General features: G+C 38.1%; 1 protein-coding gene across 4 annotated transcripts in view; it reads left to right on the top strand.

The window, feature by feature from the left end:
* The window catches only part of LOC115697271 (DNA polymerase eta), a 40,206-nt gene that overhangs the window by 5,535 nt on the left and 17,690 nt on the right, over nucleotides 1–16,981 (top strand). For all 4 annotated transcript variants that reach the window (XM_061118827.1, XM_030624204.2, XM_030624206.2 and 1 more), the window contains exons 2-10: nucleotides 182–302; nucleotides 391–502; nucleotides 584–754; nucleotides 1,404–1,568; nucleotides 1,687–1,790; nucleotides 2,741–2,860; nucleotides 3,175–3,298; nucleotides 13,173–13,286; nucleotides 13,554–13,769. In XM_061118827.1, coding sequence (XP_060974810.1) covers nucleotides 182–302; nucleotides 391–502; nucleotides 584–754; nucleotides 1,404–1,568; nucleotides 1,687–1,790; nucleotides 2,741–2,860; nucleotides 3,175–3,298; nucleotides 13,173–13,286; nucleotides 13,554–13,769 — 1,247 coding nt within the window. The remainder of the gene's footprint in view (nucleotides 1–181; nucleotides 303–390; nucleotides 503–583; nucleotides 755–1,403; nucleotides 1,569–1,686; nucleotides 1,791–2,740; nucleotides 2,861–3,174; nucleotides 3,299–13,172; nucleotides 13,287–13,553; nucleotides 13,770–16,981) is intronic.

The raw sequence follows: 16,981 nt of genomic DNA, 5'->3' as shown, positions 1-16,981 counted from the left end.
AAACTAATACCGTACTTAACATATATACATAAATATATGAATGAAGTTGCTTTATCATACCATCATACATGCATCCATTTTATTTTTGCTGGTACGGTGGGAATATCCATGAATGTGGTGCCAAATTGTTAGTGATTTCCCTTCTTTCAGAAACTCCTCATATAATGTGATTATATTGCAGTGGAGCAGCGAAAACAGCCACACTTACGGGGTTTGCCTACAGCTGTGGTACAGTATAATGAATGGCAAGGTGGGGCTTTAATTGCTGTTAGCTATGAGGCCCGTACATATGGTGTGAAACGGTATGGTGATTTTTTTTCCCATCTACATTCAAGGGCTTTTGCATAATAACCAGGTCTCTCTAAATTATGATTAAGCTATACATTTTAGTTCAATGCGAGGTCATGAAGCAAAACAAGTATGCCCAGAAATTGAGCTGGTTCAAGTCCCAGTAGCACGTGGTAAAGCTGACTTGAATACGTACCGCAATGCTGGTTCAGAGGTCTATGGAATTTGAAATTAATGGCTTCAATAATGTACTACTGATAATTAATGTAGAGAATTTTAACATGAGTATTTTCAGGTGGTTTCTATTCTTGCAAGGACAGGTCGATGTGAGAGGGCTTCAATCGATGAAGTGTATCTTGATCTGACTGATGCAGCAGAAAAAATGTTAGCAGAAGCTCCTCCAGAACATTTTGAACTTGTTGATGAAGAAACTCTTAAGTCGCATATTCTGGGGCTTACTAATGAGGTTTAGTGAAAATAATTGTCTTTTAAATTATTATAAATTAGTAATGCTTGGATAACTTAAAGTCTAGTTTAGCATTGATCGTCAATCTGTAGTCCCTTAGAGTGAAAAAAACTGTTGTTCATTCTAAATTTAGCCAATGGTCCTGTAAAATGCCCAAAAAATTCAGCCAATGAAAAATAGATCTACTCTAAAAGGGTATGTTGTAATGAGGTATGTGAACTATAAAGTTTTAAGTTTGAAATTCCAGTGACACTATATAAATGGGCTTCAACTTTTTTTTATTTAGACTTGTGGGAGAAAATCAAATTCTGGTCAGCTACATGGGTCTTTAAGACTAAATATTTTCAGGATTTCTCTTTCTTAGATTTATGTAGAGAATGGAAACTCTGATGTAGTTTTGTCTTAAGTTTTGGATTTTTTTTTTGTGTTTCTTTTGCCTTTCTGATTGCCTTTGGGCAATCAAGGCTTTGTATTCATAGTGTTCCTCGAGGTTTTAATAAAATTTTAAGTGGTGGCATGTCCTTGACATGTGTGCTTGCCCCTTTTCAAAATAAAAAAATAAAAAAATGAAGACTTGACTCTGTTTGGTTGTGAACTTACTCATTTTCTCTGAGCAGTCTCTGTTATGTTAAAACTGTTTTGACTACAGAGAGAAATTGATGACAAGGAAAACGTAAGAGAGTGGCTGTGCAGGAAAGATGCTGATCGTCGTGATAAACTATTAGCTTGTGGGGCTATCATTGTTGCCGAGCTTAGAATGAATGTTTTGAAGGAGACAGAATTTACTTGTTCGGCTGGCATTGCTCATAATAAGGTGGAAGCGAAGTGCTTCTCAGTTTTGTTTTATTCTTTACTGAGTTCAGCTTGCACAAAAATAGTTTTCTTGATGAATTGAACTATTTTATTATAAGCAAACATATGTTTTGTTGCAGATCTTGGCCAAGCTAGCAAGTGGTATGAACAAACCTGCACAGCAAACTGTTGTGTCCTTATCATCTGTGAAAGGATTGCTTGATTCGTTGCCAATAAAGAAAATGTGAGCTTTGATTACAAAAATAATTCCAAGTTTTTTACTCAGATATGATTTACTCTATAATCCAGCTGGGCACTATGCCATGTTACTGAGAATGGAAGTGGTGGTTCCCTTGCCCCACGTTCATTTGTTTACTATTGCTTGTAAAATTAGGCATCAGTTTTCATGACACCCTCATCTCTGAAGGAATGAATAAAGGGAATCTTAATCCTTGGGGAGGACCTAACTTTGATTTCCTTTCAATTACAAATGAACTACATAGTTTCTTTTAGACTCTTGATAACTATTGAAAACTACACACAAACCCTGAACCACCCATATCTAAAGATAATAAGTAATCAAAATATTCTTATTCCAATGACTTTTATGAAAACTTAAACCAAACAGTTATTTCCTTTCAATTTTGTTTTTATTTCTTTCTTTCCTTTTATAATTTTGTTCCACTATACCAAAAAAAATGTATTTATCATTATAGTTAATTATATTGCTTGTGGTAATTTTGTTTATGTGAATGTGGTGCTTATAATTTCATGACCATATTTTATACTGGGTTAGTTGCTCAAAGTACAATCATGAAATAATTGATATTACACTTATAGTATCTGCAGGTCTTATTTTATTCTTATTGGAACACAAATTACTCGATTTTAAAGCTATCCTATCATGAATGCATGTATCGTTGGATAATTTTATTACTAAGGGCTCGTTTGGAACAACGTATTGTATTGTATTATATTGAATTGGATTATATATCATATTTTTATATAATACTATGTTAAATTTTAATTTATACTAAAATATTATATATTTAGATGTCCATAAAAGTTAATACTACATATAGTTTTACATAAAAATATTGCATAAAATACAATTTAATATAATACTATACAATACAATACTGTGTAATACGGCGTACCAAATGAACTATTTTATAAGATTTTTTTTTTTGGCAGGAAACAGCTTGGAGGTAAGCTAGGGAGTTCCTTACAAAGTGATCTGGGTGTAAAAACAGTCGGAGATTTGTTGCAGTTTCCCGAGGAAAAGCTGCAAGAACTTTATGGCGTAAACACTGGGTGACTATTTATTATTAACAATTTTCTCTACAGATATTTTGAGTTATATATTTACAACTGGTCTTATTACTTGTAATACATTCTCTTGTACTGTGTGCAAAATTACTTCCATATATTGGCCAAGCAGGGTTCCAACTTAAGGTTTTGTTCTGTTTTGTTTATATTTTGCCTTTTCTAGATTTTCTTTGGTATAATTATTATTAATTTCTTTTTCAATTGTATCGTTATCTAACCGAGACAGCATTTGTTTCCCATTTGCATATCTAGCAATTTACTAGGTTGATATTGATCTATATAATTTAAACAAATGGCAGTACTTGGTTATGGAATATTGCAAGAGGAGTCAGTGGAGAAGAAGTTCAAGGACGCCTTCTTCCTAAGAGCCACGGATCGGGGAAGTCATTTCCTGGACCTCGAGCTCTAAAGACATTTGCTTCGGTTAGTAATATTATCACATAAAGATAAGTGTCTAGAGTAGCATATGCTAGCTTTATGGTCTTATCACTGGGGAACTGATAAAATAGGGGGACTCAAGTGATGATTAGTGAATTAGTTTTTTTATTCCCTTTCTGAAGAAGATTAGTGGATTAGTTGGCATAGGCTGTTTTGCTAAGTGAATCCCAGTACGTGGATTGTGATGTATGAACTTTGTTCTAGGGAGAGTGAGGTCTCTTGAATATCTCATTGTTCTAGTATGTGCTTATCTTTTTCTTCATTCAATGATAATTCCTAGATCTGCCTGATTTTCCATGTTATCTCTCTATCCTTGTCTACTGTCTGTGCTATTGATTGGAGGATCCTATTTGGTGTCTATCATTGGATCATTTATTAATTCAGCAAAAGCTGAGTCAACAAGCCAAATAAAAGCTTGTTGTGATAAATTTGAACTCTTATAGTTGTATTTTACGAAGGTGTAAACTTGTAAATATTTTTAAGTGCACAGAGAAATAAACAATTTAATTTTAAGAGAAAGGCATGAGAATCACTCTGAATTATTATGCTTATTATACTTCATCTTACTAAAGAATTATTTATAGTGTGATATTTATGGTTGTCAGGGAATAATATCCTCTAACACAAGAACTGCTTCATAATTTTATTTTTAGTTTTTCCTCTGGCGTGAGGTTCCCTAATAAATTTGGGAGGAGGTCAATCACTGACTTGACCTTTGTCTCTTTTTCAAGAGACAGGCAATTTAATTTTAAGAGAAAGGCAAGAGAATCACTTTGAATTATTATGCTTATTGTACTTCATCTAACTAAAGAAATATTTATAGTGTGATATTTATTTTTTTGAAAAGGAGACAGAGGCCATTACCCGATAAATAATGAAAACCCTCACTTGTGGTGGAGGAAAACCGTGGTTACATGAGTTTAAGTATGATTCAAATAATTTTTGTTTGAAGAAAACCAAAAAGCTGTTGAAAAGTTTGTGACAGCAGTCACAGAAACCCAAGGTTATTACAACAGCACACTCCAATCCCTGCTTAAGTCTAAAAAGGAGAGATCCTCAAAATGTTTCGTTCTGAAGATCCAAGTGACAGTCCAGAATTTGATTCTTTCCCAAACATCCTCCACAGGTCTTTCCAGTCCATCAAAGAGTCTGTTATTTCTCTCTGTCCACACCGCCCATAACAGTACCAAAATGGCAGTCCTCCACAATTTAACTTTTCTTTTATTCCCCATTGGTTTGCTTATTAGGACAGTAGAGACTAAGCCAGGTAAGACCCAATCCAAGCAAAACTCTTTAAACAATAACGACCAAATTTCCGCGTATATGTGCATTCTAGGAATAAGTGTTCAATTGATTCGTAACTAGACTTGCAACACACACACCAGCCCGGAGAGATTGCCAAGTATGGTCTTTTTTTTTGCAATACTTCATGCACGCTTGCTTTCCTCAAGAATACTAACCATCCAAACACTTTAACTTTTGCTGGTACACAGCTCTTCCACAAGATTTTAGTCCATTCTAGGTTCCTTGAGCTATTATCTGAAGTGAAGCAAGAGAAAGCGGACTTACAAGAGAAAGAGCCACCATATTTTGGATTCCATCCCCTACTGTCAATTGATAAGTCAGCCAAGTTCACATGTTCCACTTGTTGTAACAGATCCATCAGACTCGGAACTTCCCTGTCCAATAGGTTTCTTCTGAATTTGAAGTCCCAATTTACCACCCTGAATCCACCTTCCTCCACAATTGCCATATCTTTGATGCACATATTCGTTGTTCTAACCAGGTTGGCTAACTCCGGGTAGGAATTAAGTAATGTATTCTGTCCAATCCACACATCTTCCCAAAAACGAATTTGTTTCCCATTTCCCAACTTGAAGGTCACCAAGTTTAAATATTCACCGTAAAATGATGCAATTCCTTTCCAAGGTCCTCGAGAAGTCATTCTCTCACCCGTTCTAGTATCCCAAAGATTCTCCGACATTCCATAACGGCTTTTAACAACTCTATGCCAGAGCGATTCTGTTTCCAACGGGAATCTCCACAACCATTTCATCAATAGGCTCTTATTCCTCATATCTAAGTGGCCGATTCCCAAACCCCCGTCCTTTCTTGGTCTACAAACTTCCTTCCAATCAACCAAATGTTCCCCTCCCGAGAGGTCACCTCCTTCCCAGAAAAAATCCCTCATCATCTTCTCAATCGATTGCACCACCACCTTTGGTGCTTTAAATATGGAAAGATAATAAATGGGTAAAGATGAGAGAACTGATTGGATTAAAGTTAGTCTTCCCCCCCTCGAAAGGAAGGAGCATTTCCATCCATCCATCCTTTTAGCACACTTTTCCAAGACTGGTCTCCAAAAATCAATTCTATTCGGGGATCCCCCCAGAGGCATACCAAGATATTTCATTGGCCATTCTCCTATCTCACACCCAATAGACGAGGCGCAACTAACAACCACGGACTCCTCCATGCAAATACCTAGCAATTGACTCTTGCTCATGTTGACTTTCAAACCCGAGATGGAGCAAAAAGCATTGACCACCACAACCATATTTCTCAATGACATTTCATCATTCGCAAAAAGTATTGTGTCATCTGCGAACTGTAGATGACTAACTTGCACTTTCTCCTTCCCTATGAGGAAACCAGAAACCTTCCTTGAGTCTAATGCTTTGTCTATCATTCTTCCAAGTATATCTGCCACTAAGGTAAATAGGAAATGCGAAAGAGGATCGCCTTGCCTAAGTCCCCTAAGACCCCAGATTCTTCCCTTAGGTTTTCCGTTTAACAAAAATGGAGAAAGAAGTAGACGAGATACATCCCATAATCCACTTCCGCCAAGTCTCACCAAAACCTTTGTGTTCGAGTACTAAATCGAGGAATTCCTACTCAACTCTATCATAGGCCTTTTCAAAGTCAATTTTGAATACTAATCCCTTTTTATTCCTACTTCTGTACTCTTCTACCGCTTCATTTGCTACTAGTACTGAATCCAATATTTGTCTTCCAAGTACAAAAGCTGATTGAGTCTCTGAAATCGTGTCTTCCATCACTAATCGAAGTCTAGTAGCCAAAACTTTAGCTACTATTTTATAAACACTAGTGATAAGACTTATTGGCCTATAATCCTTGATCTTACAACTGTCAATTTTTTTTGGGATTAAGCATAAGAAAGTCTCGTTAATGCTCCCTGGGATTCTTCCTTCCTCTTGAAAGGCTTTGAAAACTTTGAATAAATCATCTTTTACAACATCCCAATTGGATTGGAAAACGGCTAAACTGTAGCCATCAGGTCCCGGTGCTTTATTGCCTTCACAATCAAAAACAGCTCTTTTAATTTCTTCTTCTTCAAAAGATTTCTCTAGATCTGTAGCTGACCAATTCGAAATTTTCCCCCAATTGATTCCTTCCACATCTAGCCCCTCCCTCCTTTCGGAGGTATAAAGTTTAGTATAGAAGCCAATCAGTTCTTTCACTATCTCTTCTTCCTTATCAATCACAGATCCATCTTCTCTCTCAATTCGGGATATTGTGTTCCAGGCCTTCCTTGCATTCAGCATATTATGAAAATATCTCGAGTTCGCATCTCCCTCCTTAGCCCATTTGCATTTTGACTTCAGCCATACACTTCTTTCCTCCTCAAAGGCGAGTTGTTTCCATTGCCTTTTTATATTTCTCCTTTCTTCAGCCAAGTTTTCATTCCTGTAGAAAATAGTGATTCAAATTGTGTGTTGATTTCATAGAATAATACATATTTATATACAAAGTTAGGAGACTAAATATCTACTAAATATCTAATTCTTTCACAGCTAATATACATCTAATATCTAACACTCCCCCTCAAGCTGGAGCATAGATGTTAATCATGCCCAGCTTGTTACAAAGATAATAAACCCGCACCCCATTCAAAGCCTTTGTAAAAATATCTCCTTGTTCTCCGGTCTTCACATATCCTGTGGAGATCAGACCTTGTTGAATTTTCTCACGAACAAAATGACAATCAATCTCAATGTGCTTAGTTCGCTCGTGGAATACGGGATTCGAGGCAATATGAAGAGCAGCTTGATTATCACACCATAATTTTGCTGGAATAGAAGTCTTAAACCCGAATTCAGTCAAAAGCTGATAAATCCATATTACCTCACACACAGACTGGGCCATAGCTCTATATTCTGATTCAAAGATCGGACCTAGATACAACATTTTGTTTCTTACTCTTCCAAGAGACCAGATTGCCCCCAACAAATACACAATATCCTGAAGTGGATCGTCTATCTACCTTGGAGCCTGCCCAATCTGCATCAGAAAAACACTCAATCTGGGTATGTCCATGATCCTTGTAAACTATACCTCGTCCTGGTGCTCCTTTTAAGTAACATAAAATTTGTTCTAATGCTACCCAATGATGAATTGTTGGAGAAGACATGAACTGACTGATAACACTAACCGGGAATGCAATATCTGGACGAGTCACGGTTAAATAATTCAACTTTCCAACTAACCTGCGATATTTCTCAGGATCTTCAAATGGTTTCCCATCACGTGTAAGATGCATAGCTGGATTCATTGGAGCATTGCAAGGTTTTGATCCCAATTTCCCTGTCTCAGTTAGCAAATCAAGTACATACTTTCTTTGAGACAGAAAAATACCTTGTTTACTCCGAGTAACTTCAATCCCCAAGAAATACTTGAGCTCCCCTAAATCTTTCGTGTTAAACTGGGTGTGAATGAAAGACTTAAGGGATGAGATGCCTTCAGTATCATTTCCAGTAATAACGATGTCATCAACATACACCACTAACAAAATGATACCAACAGTTGATCTTTTATAAAACACAGAATGATCTGACTTACTTTTCAACAAACCAAACTTCTCAACAGCCTGACTAAATTTACCAAACCAAGCACGAGGGCTTTGTTTCAATCCATATAAAGATTTGCGAAGATGACAAACTCGCCCTAACTCCCCCTGAGCAACAAACCCAGGAGGTTGCTCCATATATACTTCTTCCTCAAGATCTCCATGAAGAAAAGCATTTTTAGTATCAAGCTGATGCAAAGGCCAATGATGAGTAGCTGCCATGGAAATGAACAGTCGAACAGATGTGAGTTTAGCAACAGGAGAAAAAGTATCACAATAGTCCACTCCATAGGTTTGAGCATAACCCTTGGCAACAAGACGGGCCTTTAAGCGAGCAACTGTGCCGTCTGGATTGAATTTAACCGTGAACACCCATTTACACCCGATGGCCTGTTTTCCGGAAGGTAAATCAACCAAGACCCAAGTACCATTCGCAACCAAAGCATTCATCTCTTCTATCATTGCAGCAAGCCAACCAGGATGAGACATCGCTTCTTGAACAATTTTAGGTATAGTGATAGAATCAAGAGAAGCAATAAAAGAACAAGAAGAAGAGGAGAGATGATTATAAGACACAAAAGAAGTAATAGGAAAAGTACATTGGCGTTTACCTTTACGTAGTGCAATGGGAAGATCATCTGAGATTTCCGGATCTGATGACGAAGATGCAGGTGCAGGACATGAAACAGGAGGTGGAGGAGGGGGGCGCCTGGTGTACACTATAGGAGGCCGAGGGAGTGGTGGAGGTGGTAGAGGTGGTGGAGGTGGTGGAGGTGTAGACATTGTGGGGGTGACGACCGAGGCAGGTGAAGGAACAAGAGACCCGCCAGAACATGTAGCAGGCGCATAGGATGTGACAGAATAAACCAACAAATCATCATCCTCCCCCTGACTAGTAGAAGTAGTGGAAGATGAAAAATAAGGTGTATTTTCTACAAAAGTAACATCAATAGAAACAAGATATTTGTTGAGATCAGGACAATAACACCTATACCCTTTCTGAAGACGAGAATAACCAAGAAAGACACACTTTAGTGCCTTAGGGTCTAATTTGGTGACAGATGGACGGACATCGCGAGCAAAACAAACACTACCAAATACTCGCGGAGCAACTGGAAATAATGACTTATTAGGAAAAAGAATTTTAAATGGAATTTCACCATTAAGAACAGAGGATGGCATGCGATTAATAAGAAAGCATGCCGTGGAAACTGCATCGGCCCGAAAAGGTTTAGGGACTTTCATTTGAAACAAGAGAGCACGTGCAGTTTCAAGAAGATGTCTGTTTTTACGTTATGCAACACCATTCTGAGGTGCCGTATCAACACAAGAAGTTTCATGAAGCATGCCATTAGAGGTCATATAAGATTGAAATTGAGCAGACATGTACTCTTTAGCATTATCACTTCTCAAAGTACGAATAGATACATTAAATTGAGTTTGAATCTCAGCACAAAAAGCACAGAATATAGAAAACAACTCAGAACGATTTTTCATTAAATATAACCAAGTTACACGAGAATAATCATCCACAAAAGTAACAAAATACCTGAATCCAGGTTGAGACAAAATAGGAGAAGGACCCCAAACATCAGAATGAACTAACTCAAAAGGAACACTAGCACGTTTATTGACACGTGGACTCAAACTAACTCGATGATGTTTGGCAAACTGACATGACTCACAATCTAACGAAGATAAACTACTATATTGGGGACACAGTTTCTTGAGCAAAGGAAGGGATGGATGACCTAAACGACAATGAGCCTCAAAGCGGAAGCAACACTCGAACAAGCAATAGAGGTTGGCGGAAGTGGGTCAAGAACATACAAGCCACCAGATTCACGTCCTTTACCAATAATCTTCTTCGTCATAAGATCCTGAAACAAACAATGATCAGGAAAGAATGAGATGCAACAATTTAGATTAGGAGTGAGTTGACTAACAGAAAGCAAATTAAAGGACAAATCAGGTAAATGTAAGACTGATGACAAAGATAGCATAGGTGTAGGAACAATAGTGCCAGATCCACGAACAGAAGTTGTTGACTTATCAGCTAAGGTGACAACAGAAGTGGGACTGTGAGACTGAAAAGTGGAAAAGAGACGGGAATTACCTGTCATATGATCTGTGGCACCAGAATCAATGACCCATTTTGAGGATTTGGAAAGAAGGCATGCATTAGAGTTACCTGAATCAAAGCAATCGCAAGGATGTGAAGAAGATGAAGACTTAAGTGTTTCCTGATACCTTGAGAACTTGGCAAATTCATCAGCAGAAATAAGGACCGATTTGTCAGATGCATCACTAGTGCTTGCAATATTGGCAGAGTGTTGTTGTCGATTCTTAAATTGTAACTTCCTACACTCAAACTTGATGTGGCCTGGTTTCTTACAATAATTGCACATGATGCTCCCAAAATTTGGTGTGCGGTTATCAGGTCCTTGTGAATTACCTCCTTTAAATCCACTTGGAGTAGAGTTTCTTTCCGGTGCAGAATTATTACGACTCACCAAGGCGCTATTAAGAGGAGTTGAAGAGGTAGTCTCTGTGCGAAGAACACGAGTAAACACATCTTGTAAAGAGGAGACATCAGAACCAGAGAGAACTTGTGACTTTGCAGAGTCAAATTCAGATGAGAGTCCTGCAAGAAAACTCATAATAGCCATCTGTTCTCGTTGGCGCTGTTGAACTTTTACATCAGGACTAAACGGTAATAGCACATTAAGTTCTTCATATGTTTTCTTGAAAGCCATAAAATAATTCATAAGAGACTTATCTTGTTTCTCCGCGCGATAAAAAGCTTTGCAAACATCATATATGCGAGATATGTTGTCTTTGCCAGAATACAAAAACTCCAAGTAACCTATTAGTTCTTTAACCAATTCACAATGATTAATCAAACTAATTACCTCATTATCGATAGAATTTCGAATTTGAAGGAACAAGCGAGCATCCTCACGGAGCCATATTTTCCTTGAATCGTTTGTTTCTTCAGGAGGATCGTCAGTCAAGTGATCATCTTTGTGAATACTCCTCAAATACAGTCGAATCGTCTTACTCCATTCTAAATAATTCGAACCAATCAACTTATGGTCCGTGATTTTAGACATCACGGGAACCACATCAGAAACAACAACTGATTTTGAATCTGATCTTATCTCTGCCATAATCTCAAAAGCAAACACAAAGGACAGAGAAAAAGAACAAAAGAACACCAAAGAATGAACACCCAAACACGAAGAAGACAAACAAATACCGAATTACAACCTAGAACAGATGCGAGTGGGCTTAGAAGAACCCAGTGAAGAATCGGCAACAGAACGCCGTCGAAGGCGCCGTCACACGCGCCTCCACGCGTCGGCGCGTGAGCCCCACGCGCAGAAGCTTCAGGCGGCGCGTGAGCCCCACGCGCGAGGAATCCGGCGACCGGACTTCGGGGTTTTGTAGATCGGCGGCTGGGCAACACGGCTGAGTGGGTCGCACTCCAAATAGGGTTTCCGAAAAACCCTAAACTCAAACCCTAATTTTTTTTTTTTTTTTTTCAGAACCCTAATTTCGAATTTCGAATTTTGAATCACAATGCTCTGATACCATGTAGAAAATAGTGATTCGAATTGTGTGTTGATTTCATAGAATAATACATATTTATATACCAAGTTAGGAGACTAAATATCTACTAAATATCTACTAAATATCTAATTCTTTTACAGCTAATATACATCTAATATCTAACACACTCATTTCTCTCTTCTAACTTGTCTAAAGCCGATAGCCTTCTTTCTAACTCAATTTTTGCCATACGATTGTTTCCAAAAGTAGATTTACTCCAGGTCTTGATCTTCTCTTGTACCTTCTTTAGTTTGCTCATGAATTGTGTACCAGGCCAACCTGCCACCTCTGCCTCTGACCACCATTGTTCAAAGAACTTGGAAAAAGACTTGTGTTCCATCCATTGATTGTCAAATCTAAATGGACAAGGACCCCATTTTGGTGGTTCTGAGTCTAATATTACTGGGCTATGATCTGAAACCAATCTAACTGCCATTTCTTGACGCACATAAGGAAAAGCCATGTTCTATTTATGGTTGTTAGGGAATAGTATCCTTTATAATTTTATTTTTAGTTTTCCCTCCCGCCATAAGTGAGGTTCCCTAATAAATTTGGGAGGAGGTCAATCACTGACTTGACCTTTGTCTCTTTTTCAATATATATATTTAGTCATTGTTTCTGAGCTTTCACTTCAGCAGTCTTTTAATAACAAAATATTTTCCTGTAACTTTGCTAAGATATATGTGGTCCAGATTGTTTTATATGTTAGACCACTGAAAAATTGTTAACTTCTGGTCAGTCTGTTTGCGAGTTCTCTATAAAGTTCAAAAATCAATTGCTTGTGGAGCCATCACAGCTGAAATTATTCTTGCTTCCCATCAATATTAAGTACTTAATTTCTTTTGGAGAATATTTGTTAATAGATGCGGTATTGGAACTTTTATGTCAACTCTAAATGGTGGAGATAGTGTGGTTTTCTTTAGATGCATTTGTGATCTTTTTTGTGAAAATGGAATGGTTGATTTGTTAGTGTAATGGGTGATCTGTTTGTGGAGCAGCTCAAAGGCTGACTAGGATTCAATGCGAAATGCAAATAAAGGTTCGTATAGGGATTAAAGGGTATCAGAGTAATTTTCGTTTGTTTGATACAAGGACTAGAAGGTTCGATATGTGGTAAGTTTGTTGGGTTTGGTGTTTACTGAATCACATTGTAAGAGCTGAGCTCTTGGGAGAGCGCAGGTCTCTTGAACAGCTGGAGTACTTTGTATTTCCTTTGAACAATAATAATATTCCTCCTATGTTCCCACCAGTTCTAGTTATTGCTTTATTGTGTTTCTGCAGTTTACTAGCTTCAGTGTATTTTTATTTGTCAAGGGTTTGTTGTCTGGGATGTTTTGTTTGATACTATGTCCCACTTGATTTTTTTGGTTCTTTTGGCAGGTTGAACATTGGCTTAATGAATTATGCGAAGAGTTGAATGAACGGATTTGCTCTGACTTGAACCAAAACAGAAGAATTGCACGCACACTGACCCTGCATGCTACAGCTTATAAGGTGCTGATATTATATCTCACATATCCTTGTTGTTTGAACCCCTTTTCTTGTCCCAATACTCCCCACCTCTTCAGTGATGAATATAGCTTGTATTTTTCATGCATGCATAATTTTGTTCCTTTTTAAAGAAATGAAACTAGTCTTACAAATCATTACAAACTAGTACATCTTATACGCACTTTACCTACTCTAGTCTTTATTGTAATTTTTGCTTTCATTATTATTATTGCCATCTCATTCTTTTTTATTATTGCTGTCATTTTACAGTCCAGTGATTCGGATGCATTAAAGAATTTTCCTTCCAAGTCTTGTCCTCTAAGGTATGGAGCTGCTAAGATGCAAGATGATGCCATGAACCTTTTCCAAGCTGGACTACGTGAATATTTGGGATGTTACAGCACCAGAGTGCTTGGAACTCAAAACAATGGTTGGAGAATAACTGGACTTTCTGTGTCAGCTAGTAAAATTGTTGAAATACCTTCTGTAAGTCTCAAGTTACTCTTGCCATCGTTGTTTTCTCCTTGGAATTTCTGTTCCTGGTTGATGTACCTTAACTAGGGGCTCTAGTGAATAACAGAGGTAATAGGCAAAATCAGAGGAAATTGAAATTAGAAGGCAATAGAAAACTTACGGAGATCTGATATTTGAATTTTGAATAAGAAAATGAGAACACACAAGAACATGCAGTATGCGAGAGACCTTAACTCTCCAAGAACTACTGCTCAATTAATCATAATCAACATGCTCACCTTCTTTTAGAGCCAAAAAGAAAAGCTCCACTTGTTCTACGTGCCCTCCATTTTATATCACTACCCATCAAAACAATTACTGATATACCCCTTTTATTTTCTATATTTTATCAATCACGTCTCTTCCTTCAACTCAAAATTCAATACTATTATCTCTAATCTGCACGGATGACGTGTCACTTCTCTAGGTGACACGTGGAATGTTTTCAGGATCTGTGCAGAAGCTGTCTGTTTATTGAGATTTTCGAAAACCAATTAATTAAAGTTTAAGGAAAATATAAAACGATAAATAATAGACAAGTAATTTTTACGTGGTCCGTGCATTAATAATCTCTAGTCCACGAGTCTGTTGTATTAGCCTTACCGGCGAGTGTTTGAATATTACAAATGTTTACATTATAAATATTAACTCTGTATTCCTATTGTTTCTCTTCTAGAAGAAGAAAGCTAGTAGGAATTTGGGCAGAGGTTCTGTAAGTATGAAGTTGTTCCCCCTTTGCACATAAAAAAATTAGGGTATATATAGACATGTATGTGGGTGAGGGCATACCCTTCACCCACCTAGGGTTTCGTATTCAACACGTTACAATGGCTGTTATTACAACATGGCGATCTGACCGTTGTTTGGTAGGAGACCTTCTCATCGTGTGGTGTACGGCTTCTGCAAGGCAATTCGTGGGACTAAGAACACGTGTCGCCCAAAGGTTTTACCTTGCGAAGTTTTGTTTAGACAAGCCGTTGGACAAAAAGGGGCTACAGAGGCACGTACGCTCACTACCAAGGTCTGACACGTGTCAGAAGATATGTAACCGTCGCTCTGATCGCCGAATAGGTTTCGGGAACATCTGATCATAGCCTTCTCGGATACCCTTCTGGATACTCGTAGCTTCTGATCCTTCAGAGTAGGGGATTAATAATGGAATTCTCGGAATCCCTTCTACCCTCGCTGTTAGGGAGAGCCTTCGGGTAACACCTGGAACATAACATCTTCCGTGATGCTAAAAGTTGATCCAGGGGTGCAAGCCCAAATTGATCATCTTAAGAGCCTTGTACAAAGCCTGACCTGTCATAACTTTTAGTGATGAAGATTTCAATCATGTCATCTATTCGCACAATGATCCCCTCCTAGTGGATGTACAAATCGCGAACAAAACAGTGGCATGGACCATGATTGACAATGGAGCTTCATCTAATATCTTGTTCAAAAATACTTATGAAAAAATGAGGCTTCAACTCAAAGATTTGGTTCCTTGCACGCAATTAGTCTATGGATTCTTTGGCCAAAGCATAGCACCTCTTGGAACATGTCGCTTGCCACTCACGGTAGGAAAATCTCTAGCCACCACAACAATTAAGGCCCGATTCTTGGTGGTAGACGTTCCTTTTGCTTTTAATGTTCTGATAGGCTGCTCGACCCTATATGATTTAAAGGCAGTAACTTTTGTATATCATTTGTGTCAAATTCCCAACGAGAAATAGAGTTGGTTGTCTGAGAGGCAATCAAAGGACAACACGGGAATACTACAACCATGCTTTGACTAAGGCTAAGAAAGAAGAAACATCCTGTCAGAATTCAAGAAAAAGGATAAGTTATTGCTGAATAGGGATCCGCCCAAGGCGGGGATGAGGATGAGGATCCCCGTTTTTGGGGAACCAAGCACAAGTATTAGGCTGGTAGAAGAATTAGAAGAGGTCGACATCGATCTAGATATTCCAACTAGGAAAATCAAAATCGATAAAGGTTTGTTGCTCGAAATAATATCAACATTGATAAAATTTCTAAGAGCTAACCTAGATATTTTTTCCTAGTCACATGAAGACATGGCAGGAATTGACTCATCTATAACCACACATGCCCTTTATATAGATCCCAATCCTTGTCGAAAAGAAGGTTACTTGACAAAAAACGAGCACAAACATTGAAGGAAGAGGTTGAAAAGTTCTGCATGGACAGATTAATCGTCGAAGGCTTCTATCCGACCTGGGTTGCAAACCCCGTCCTAGTACCTAAACCGAACAAGAAATGGCGGGTATGCATTGACTTCACAGACCTCAATAAGGCATGTCTAAATGATTGTTTTCCATTTCCAAGAATTGACCAGCTCGTGATGCTGTGGTCGGTCATGAGATTCTAAGCTTTATGGACGCCTATTCAAGGTATAATCAAATAAGGATGCATCCACCCGATTAGGAACACACAAGCTTCTTTACAGATGTTGGTCTGTACTACTATAAAGTTATGTTGTTCGGATTAAAAAATGCAGGGGCTACCTACTAAAGGCTAGTCAACAAGATGTTTAAAGAACAGATCGGACGTAGCATGGAAGGTTATGTGGATAATATGCTCGTAAAATCCAAAAAGGTTGGGGGCACATAGAGAACCTGGATGAATGCTTCTAAATTCTCAGAAAATACAACATGAAACTCAATCTCTTAAAATGTTCTTTTGGAGTCAGCTCGGGAAAGTTTCTTGGTTTTATTGTTAATGCTCAAGGGATAGAAGTCAATCCAGAGAAATTCAAGTCCTTCTGGATATGAATCTCCAACAAAGGTAAAGGAATTACAAAATCTCACTGGTCGGATAGCCGCACTAAGCAGATTCGTGTCAAAATCTACTGATAAATGTGTTCCTTTCTTCAATATCGTTCGAGGAAGCAAGAAGTTTGAATGGACAGAGTGTGAAAGCTTTTCAAGGACTAAAAAGCAACTCACACAACCTCCTATCTTATCAAAGCCTTTGGACGGAGAAGAACTAGGGGTCTACCTCACAGTGACCAAATTTGCAGTAAACGCCTTTGGACCCGATCTACTATGTCAGCAAGAGATGACCTATGGCTACGAATCAATGTTGCCCTATGGAATTGGAACCACTGTCACACAGAAGGCTAATGTATGACCAAGAAACCAATCACACCCTCCTGGCAGAATCACTTGATGAAGTTGAAG

The sequence above is a fragment of the Cannabis sativa genome, chromosome 7, assembly GCF_029168945.1.
Source record: "Cannabis sativa cultivar Pink pepper isolate KNU-18-1 chromosome 7, ASM2916894v1, whole genome shotgun sequence".
NCBI classification, from domain to species: domain Eukaryota; kingdom Viridiplantae; phylum Streptophyta; class Magnoliopsida; order Rosales; family Cannabaceae; genus Cannabis; species Cannabis sativa.
Note: the sequence above shows the minus strand (reverse complement) of the source record. Positions and strands in the feature narration are given on the sequence as shown.